The sequence below is a fragment of the Saimiri boliviensis genome, chromosome 17 (genome assembly GCF_048565385.1).
Source record: "Saimiri boliviensis isolate mSaiBol1 chromosome 17, mSaiBol1.pri, whole genome shotgun sequence".
Classification (NCBI taxonomy): domain Eukaryota; kingdom Metazoa; phylum Chordata; class Mammalia; order Primates; family Cebidae; genus Saimiri; species Saimiri boliviensis.
In genome coordinates this window covers 30826160-30835284 of record NC_133465.1, presented here as the reverse complement: position 1 = coordinate 30835284, position 9125 = coordinate 30826160, and the positions used below count along the sequence as shown (strand labels likewise).

Here is a 9125-nt window from a genome sequence, read left to right as displayed (position 1 = left end):
ACACGAACCGAAAGAGCAAGCGGAGGCACGAGGAATAGGAGCACCGCCAGCGGCGTCCGGAGCCCAAGATACCACGCGGCGGGGACTGAGACGCCGAGCCCACGCACGTATCCCTGCATCCCGGATCTGCACGGGATAGCCTTGGGCCGAACGACGTGTTAAGCCCCGCCCACGCGGCGCTCCCAGCCGCCAATGGAAACGGCTTTCGAGCCGCCTTCTCCACGCGCCACACTCGTACGGACCAATGGGTGCGCCCTGCGGGGAATGCCGCCCCCTATCACGAGCCTCCTCTTCTTGCCAGCCAATGGGAGCGGCCTGCGTGGCCTTCGAGGGGGCGGGGCGGAGCGCTTAGCTCGTGAGTCCAGGAAGGCGCGTGGTGCTGGCCCCTCCTCTCACAGCTGCGGGTCCCGGCCGAACCGACAGAAGATGGGGGCTCCGGCAACGAGGCGCTGCGCGGAGTGGTTGTTGGGCCTCTATTTCCTCACCCACATCCCCATCACCCTGTTCCTGGACCTGCAGGCGGTGCTGCCGCGCGAGCTCTACCCGGTCGAGGTGAGGGGCGCCTGTCTTATCCTGGCCGGTCAAGGGTCTCCCGCGCGCTGCGTCCACAGCGCCTTCACCCCCTCCGCGCTGGCACACCCTGGTTCCAGTTCTGCCGCCTCCCTCGAGTCCTGCCCATGCTCCCCCGGCTCCTTATCCAACTTCAGCTCGGGCTTTGTCTCTATCCCAGACCTTTCTCCCAAGCGGCAGGGGCGAACGCTTTGCTTCCTTTAAAGTCACTCCCTGGGTTTGTTTAAGGTTCCCGCGGTTCCACCTCTGGACAGTTGTCAGTGTCTGAGGGAAGTAGCCTGGATGAACTCGTGTCTAAAGTCACGTGTTAGGTTTGTTTGAAAGTTCTGTTATTTTTGGAAGGGCTTTAAAATCCCAGTCTGATCCAAAAAAAAAAAAAAAAAAAATCCGAGTAGAAATAGACCCGTCTGAAGGTTTAGCGCCTTGGTTGGTGCAGCTGGGGCGTTCACAGATCGTCACTGCTTTAAGATTAGGTTCCAGCAACTTCCAAAGGTCAGGAGTAAATTAGCAGCTTTTCTGATTGGCCCTTCAATATGGAGTTCGAGTAACAGTGATCACCTGAGTAGAAATAAAGGTGAAAATCCCTATTTCATGGTCGTTGGAGAACATTCTTTACCCCAAACTCTGCTTTAATGCTTTGTTTTTTCTTCAAAGCTACAGTTTTAGTTTCTTGGTTTATTGGGGTTTTTTTTCTCGCATCTGGACCCTGTGACCTTCTTCCATGGAATTTCTGTCCTCAGTTCTGTTTCTCCAACTTATCTGTAGAACTGTAGACAGGACTGACTTGTCTACCTGAAGATTTCATTTTTCCTCTGTTTCTCCTTAAATGCTTTTTCTCTGCCGAGGAGGGATTCTTTACTTGAGGGTCATGAACTCCCAAAAACGGGTGCAAAATGTGCCTTTTGTTGCCTGGAAGGAGAATATAGGTTCCATCGACTTTTCAAGGGGCCTAACTCTCCCAAAAAGATTAAAAGCCACAGCTCAAGAATGTTCCACCGCTCCCATAAGTCACTGTTTTTTTGTTTGCTTCTAGAACCAAACACAACTGGAAGACTTCTGGCCTCCTTTTCCATGGGAAAAGTGTAGGTAGTATGGCAAGGTGCAGTCTGGAGACTTGGTTCTTCCAAGAACTGGTTGGTACGCAGGTCAGGGCTCTGTACCCTCGACTGGTGGAGGGAGTTGAGTTAAATCATAAGCTCAAACATATACAGGGTGAGTTAGTTTCCTATTATTGCTGTAGTTACCACAAATGTAGTGACTTGACCCAGATTTATTTGTTACACAGTTCTGGAGGCCAGACGTTCACAATGAAATCTTAACAGTGCTAAAATCAAGATGTCGGCAGAGCTCATTCCTTCCAAGGGCTCCAGCTGAGAATCTAGCCCTTGCCTCCTCCATTTTATGGTGGCTGCTGATGTTCCTCGAGTTGTAATCACATCACTTCAGTCTCTGCTTTGGGTCGTCACATTGCCACATTGTTTCTGTAGTCAGAGCTCCCTCTGCTTCACTTTTATAAGGACTCTTGTCATACATTCAGCGCCCACCAGATAACCCAGAAAAATCTCCCCATCTCAAGAGCTTTAACTACATCTGCAAAGTCCCTTTTGCCAAATAAAGTGACAGTCACAGGTTCCAGGGATTAGGATGTGGTTATCTTTGGTGGCCATTATTCAGCCTACTACAGTGCCAGATAGTACAGACTCTTCCCAAAGACCAAAGAGGTCATGACAGCTCTGCAGTAACTACTAGTTGCCCTGAAGAAAGGGCAATACGGTAGTAGATTTTCCTATCTGTGGTTTTTGAAACCTGTGTGGCCAGCAGTATTCAGGCAGGCTGCCTGTTTATCTGGTGTTAACGGGACCTATTTGTTTTGAGGTGGAGTCTCTCTCACCCAGGCTGGAGTGCAGTGGCTGGATCTCAGCTCACTGCAACCTCCACCTCCCAGGTCTCTCAGCCTCTCAAGTAGCTGGGATTACAGCTGTGAGCCACCATGCCCAGCTAATTTTTGTATTTTTAGTAGAGATGGGGTTTCACCATGTTGGCCAGGCTGGTCTCGAAGTCCTGACCTTGTGATTCACTCACCTTGCCACAAGGTGCTGGGATTACAGGTGTGAGCTACCACACCCAGCCGGGACCTTTTAATCCTTGGTAATTAGCCTGCTACTCCACGTAACCATTCCAGACTTCACAGCTGTTGGTTTCTTTATCCTTCCTGATGTACCATTCCCACAAGCCCGTCTTGCTCACCCATAACAAAATACATTTAAAAGGTGCCCTGCATCATATCATAAAGATCCCCAGTTAAACATTAAAATGCTTACATTTGATAAAATTTTCTCAATCTTTTTCTTAGAAACAGGGTCCTTTGTCACCCAGTCTTGGAGTGCTGTGGTGCAGTGATGGCTTACCACAGCCTTGAATTCCTGAGCACAAGAGATCCTCCCACCTGTCTCCTGAGTAGCTAGGACTTTAGGTGCACACCAGCATACCTGGCTAATTGTGTATTTTTTGTAGACATGGTGTCTTACTGTGTTACCCAGGCTGGTCTTCTTGGCTCAAGCCATCCTCCTGGCTCGGCCTCCCAAAGTGCTGAGCTTAAAGGCATGAGCCATCATGTCCAGCATCAGCTTTATTTTTTTAATGCTGACTTACTGCAGAAGGCCCAAGGGCCAGTGCAGGCAGTATCTGGCCAGAATGTGCATGCATGCGTGTGTGTGTGTGTGTGTGTGTGTGTGTGTGTGTTGTGTGTTTGTGAGATGTTAGGCATCAGCACAGGGGCATCCTAGGGTGTGGGGTGTGTGTGTGTGATGTTAGAAGATATTAGCACAGGAGCATCCTGGTTGTGTGTGTGTGTATCTGTGTGAAGATGTTTGACGGCATTAGCATGGGGGCATCCTGGCATGGAAGGTCTGTGCCTCCATTTTTGTTGCTTTGGTGTAGGAAATGCTTATTTTTTTGCTTCTGTATGGGGCAAATGATAGTAAAAGCCCTGAGTTATTCTGTTTCTCTTTGAAAAATGCCAAAATGTAACATCTGTCGTTTTCCTCCCTAAATTGAAGGAATTTTTCCCTAAAGCTAAAAAGCAGGTAGGAGATCCCCTAGTGGTTGGGCTGAAATTTGCAAATTAAATTTTTTTTCTTGGATTGAACCAAATGACTGCTTGGAAAAACTTACTTTATTTTTTCAATTTACTTTTTTTTTTTTTTTGAGATAGTCTCGCTCTGTTGCCCAGGCTGGAGTGCAGTGGAGCAGTCTCCACTTACTGCAACCTCCACCTCTCGGGTTCAAGGGATTCTCTTGCCTCAGCCTCCCAAATAGCTGGAATTACAGGCACATGCCACCATGCCCGGCTAATTTTTATATATATATTTTTAGAGATGGCGTTTCACCATGTTGGCCAGGCTGGTCTCAAACTCCTGACCTCAAGCAATCTGCTCGCCTCAACCTCCAAAAGTGCTGGGATTACAGTTGTGAGCCACTGGGCATGGCCTGGAAAAACTTATTATGAAACAGTAAGAAATTAGTTTGGATAAGAACATTGGAAGGAGAGGATGGGAAGCATTTTGTAGTATCATTTGCAGCTGGATGACATTGCATCTGGTAAAAATAAGGAAAAACAAGTGAGCATTTGGCTCTGAAATCAGTCTGTGTTCTCATTCTAAATTACAGAATTACAAGAATGGTGATTAGGAACCCCTGGTTTAGAGGTGTGTGTGTGCAGGCCAGGTGAATCTTTTAATGGATAACAAGGATGAGTTGAGTCAAATGTGAGTCAGGTATAAATGAAGACAGTTTCATTACCTTTAGTGGAGAGGCCATAACTAATAATTTTTAATGACCAGTTGTGAGCTGTGAGTTTAATGGGATTAAAGTTGAATATTTCCATATATGTATTAATTACATTCAATTAAGTAATCATTATGTGCTAGTTATTATTTTAAAGACTACATATATTAAGTCTCTATCTGACCAATAATGAAGTAGGCACTATTAGTGGCTCTATTTTGTAGATGGGGACACAGGTGTAGGGAGATTAAAGGCCTTGCCTAAAGCCAGGCACTCTGCCTCAGGTCCCACGTCTCACCAGGCTGCCAGGTGCCTGGGCTTTCTACTCTTTTGCTCACAATTAGTGCCGGCCTCATTCTGGCCTCAGGTGGCTGGTATATGACTGTGGGCAGATGGTTGGGTCCTAATTGATGAGGATATCTGGCTAATAAGATTGTTTTTTACATTTTGCTAATCTTATCTTGTAGGCCTTAGAACTTAAAGTGCTGTACAAGTCTGTCTCAATTTACAAAACAGGTGGATCAGAGAGGTTGTATACAAATTGAATAGAAAGTGAAGTTCATATGACCAGAATGCCCTTTTTAAAAAAAAAAAAATAGAATCTTGCTCTGTCACCCAGGCTGGAGTACAGTGGTGCAATCTTGGCTCCCTGTAACCTCCACCTCCTGGGTTCAAGTGGTTCCCCTGCCTCAACCTCCCCAGTAGCTGGGATTACAGGCATGAGCCACCACTCCCGGCTAATTTTTGTATTTTTAGTAGAGACGCGGTTTTGCCATTTTGGCCAGGCCGGTCTGGAACTCCTGACTTGGGGTGATCTGCCTGCCTTGACCTCCCAAAGTGCTGGAATTAGAGGCATTATGAATGGACCTGGCACAGAATGCCTCTTAAATTTTGCAGCCAAGCTGGGTACGGTAGCTCACACCTGTAATACCAGCACTTTGGGAGGCTGAAGCAAGAGGATCGCTTGAGCCCAGGAGTTTGAAACCAGCCTGGACAATGTGGCAAAACCCTGTCTCTAAAACAAATTAGCTGGGCTTAATAGTGCATGCCTGTAGTCCCAGCTGCTGGGGAAGCTGAGGTGGGAGAATCATTGGAGGCCGGCATGTAGAGGCTGCAGTGAACCACACACCACCAGCCTGGACAGCAGAGACTATCTCAAAAAAAAAAAATAATTTTACAGTCTTTTAAAGCAGGTAGTTTCCTCCAGTATTTAAAAATCTAAAAAGCCAAAAAGGATCTTTAAAAAAATCTAGTCCAAGTTGCTCGCTTTATAGATGAAGAAATAGAACCCTGGAAGAGAACAGTGACTTAGCCTTTGTGTTTCCTGTCAAATTCAATCTCATTCAAACTATCCGAAAAGTGCTTAGAAGGAAGCAAAGGGTGTTGCTATGAATTTAAAGAGATCGTAAACAAAACAAAAACAAAAAAATTGGAGATCCGTGGGTCAATAAATTGGTTATCTAGCCAGAGCCTTTCTGAAATTAATATGCCAACAGGATGTTTGTTCCTGGATGTTTGCTTAAAGCACTGTTGCAACAGTGGGCCATCTATTGCACAATAGTGAGCCTTTATCTTTTGATAAAAATTAACAGGAAAAATATCCTTGGATTTTCCATTGTAAGATAAATTCTTACCCTGGAGTTGCCTCTATTAATCATAGTATCAAGACATTTGTCTTTGAAGGCCTGTGTGTCAGGACGAGGCCATGTCTAGGAGGTTAAATGTGACAGACGTTAAGTAGTCCACGTAAAGCCAAGAGCACTAGGCTTTGAGCTCCTATAAAAGCCCAAAATGGGCAGTCTTAAATTTTGCATCTTTTCTCTGTCTGTGGCCAGGTCAGCATGGATCCTCATCCTTTTTATTTGACAGGGTAATTACAAGGGTGGGGCCCAAGTTAGTACTAAGATGCTAAAGCCCTGCATAGCCAAGAAGCTTCTAGGTAGTTTATGGTTTGGGGCAGAGTTTGTTCTTCCACTAAAATCCTCCTGTCTCCTAAAACAAACCAAAAATTAGAATTAGGGAAGCTAAGAATGATAACAGGATTTTTTTTGGCTGGGGGTGGTGGCTCACACCTGTAATCCCAGCATTTTGGGACGCCAAGGTTGAGGGATCACAAGGTCAGGAGTTCAAGACCAGCCTGGCCAATATGGTCAAACCCTGTCTCTACTAAAAACACAAAAATTAGCTGGGCGTGGTAGCATGCACTTTATAATCCCAGCTACTCAGGAGGCTGGGCAGGAGAGTTGCTTGAACCTGGGAGGTGGAGGTTGTGGTGAGCTGAGATTGCCCAGCCTGGCCAACAGAGTGACTGTCTCAAAAAAAAAAAAAAAAGAATAAGGAACTTATTTGCCATATGCCATATTGGAGTTAAGGTGTCCAAAATTACATCTCCACAGAGGTTAGATTTACTTCCCCTTTCACTCCTACCCCCCAAAAAGAAGAGCGAAATTCATTTCTGCATTTGAGGGAATCTGGCCTTTGGAGTTTAGTGTGTAGTTGCCATTGTGAAAGGGAAAGTGTCAGGATGGTTTTCACGTTTGTCTTTTAAAACAAAAAAAAAAAACCAAAAAAGAATGATACTGTTGGCAGAGATCTCACATTTGTTCATTCAGCGAACACCCTGAGTGCCTACTAAGTGCCAGGTATTTATTATTGCTCCTGACAGTGGCCAGCACACCTGGATATGTGTTATCTTGAAAGAACAAATGCTGGGTAGCAGAAAGAAGGAGACGAAGAGTTGAGAAAACTTCAAAGAAGGGAACATTTGAGTTAAGGATAGTAAGTTTTTATTGAATGACCATCTAGGCTGTGTCACAAAAGCCAGCTGGACATGCCATCTGCTGCTGGGGTGGGAGCAGGGCTGATTAATGACAGGCTTCTCCAGTGTATTTTCAGAGGATTTGGAGCCAAGCCTGTTGAGGTCAGGTGGCGATAATTCATCATGATCGTTTTCTTTTTCAGTTTAGAAACCTGCTGAAGTGGTATGCTAAGGAGTTCAAAGACCCGCTGCTACAGGAGCCCCCAGCCTGGTTTAAGTCCTTTCTCTTCTGTGAGCTTGTGTTTCAACTGCCTTTCTTTCCCATTGCAACATATGCCTTTCTCAAAGGTTGGTAAATGGTGGGAAAATGCGATTTTTACTCAGGAATCAGGTCCCAGAAATCTTCTAGGAAAGTATCTCCAACAGTAAGGGGATGGCCCCCATAGTTTGTGGGAGGATGCCATAGGATCTGGGGAAATAGCCAGGGTAGATCTTGTAAAGGGATGTTAGTGTGGCTGTGGCTCAGGCTCATGTCTGTAGTCAGCGGGGCTGCATGGCTGCCTCACTTGTCTGGAGATTTCTCGCATACACATGAAACCTGAGGCCACTTAAACAATGAGCTTGTTCCCTTTTGTTTTGTTCCCCAACAGAATTAATTTCCCTTTTTGTTGGCTTATTTCTCTGCATTGAATAGTATCACACTGACTTATAAGCTGTAGCATCAGGCTAATCCCTAACGTGCTTCTCATTTTAAAATTATTCTTAGTGTTCTTACAATCAATACCTTTTAAAGAAGGTGACCATACACATGTACTTGATAATGAAGCTAGAACAGCTGAAAATGCTTATTTCCCACTGGCATCCTCTGGGGTCACTGAATATGCCTCCTGATCCTCTCACCTATATAATTACTGAACAAACAGATGCCATGGGGCAGGGATTTCCCCCCCCTTGCATTTTATACCACACAGGTTTCACAGGTAACAGCACTTTTATTGCCCTAGAGTTTTTCTGAGTTATGTTCTGGCCTCATTCTTGGTTCTTTGGCAAACCATCAGTGAGCTGTCACATAAGTCTGCATGTTGGGCAGTGTGGCACATCCAGTTTTCCAGTTACAAGTTCCCACTTGGAGAAGGGAGTAGAAGAGAGCAGGCAGAGACAGTGGGAAGGTCATGGATGCCTTGGAGTCATGAACAGACCTAATCACTTTTCTTTCCCCTATCTTAGGAAGCTGCAAGTGGATTCGAACCCCTGCAATCATCTACTCAGTTCACACCATGACAACTTTAATTCCAATACTCTCCACATTTCTGTTTGAGGATTTCTCCAAAGCCAGTGGTTTTAAAGCACAAGGACCTGAGACTTTGCATGAACGGTTAACCCTTGTATCTGTCTATGCCCCCTACTTACTCATCCCATTTGTTCTTTTAATTTTCATGCTCCGGAGTCCCTACTACAAGTATGAGGAGAAAAGAAAAAAAAAATGACGGAAACAACCACTGGCCCAGGGTAGACATGCCTACAGGGCAGTTGCTTGTTGGATACAAGGAACACTGCTCAGAATCCACGTCGTCAGCAGCATTTGAAACACTGGCAACAACATACAAGAGCAAGATGGTATCAGGAACCATGTCAAACCCTCTTTTTTTAAAAAAAAAAAAAAAAAAAAAAAAAATTTAAAGACAATCTCACTCTTGCCCAGGCTGGAGCGAGGGGCAGCGGCATGATCTCGGCTCACTGCAGCCTCTGCCTCCTGGGCTCAAGTGATCCTCCTTAGCCTCCCAAGTACCTGGAACTATGGGTGTACACCACCACGCATGGCTTTTTTTTTTTGAGACGGAGTTTTGCTCTTATTACCCAGGCTGGAGTGCAATGGCACAATCTCGGCTCACCGCGACCTCCGCCTCCTGGGTTCAGGCAATTCTCCTGCCTCAGCCTCCTGAGTAGCTGGGATTACAGGCATGTGCCACCATGCCCAGCTACTTTTTTGTATTTTTAGTAGAGACAGGGT

General features: G+C 45.7%; 1 protein-coding gene across 1 annotated transcript; it reads left to right on the top strand.

Annotated features, from left to right (window-relative positions):
- The first annotated feature begins 354 nt into the window (after window positions 1-354).
- TMEM97 (transmembrane protein 97) lies at window positions 355-8764 on the top strand. Its single transcript, XM_010342033.3, has 3 exons — window positions 355-552; window positions 7318-7462; window positions 8342-8764. Exons 1-3 carry the CDS (start codon window positions 427-429, stop codon window positions 8599-8601), a joined length of 531 nt encoding a protein of 176 aa, XP_010340335.1. The 5' UTR covers window positions 355-426; the 3' UTR covers window positions 8602-8764.
- The last annotated feature ends 361 nt before the right edge of the window (window positions 8765-9125 follow it).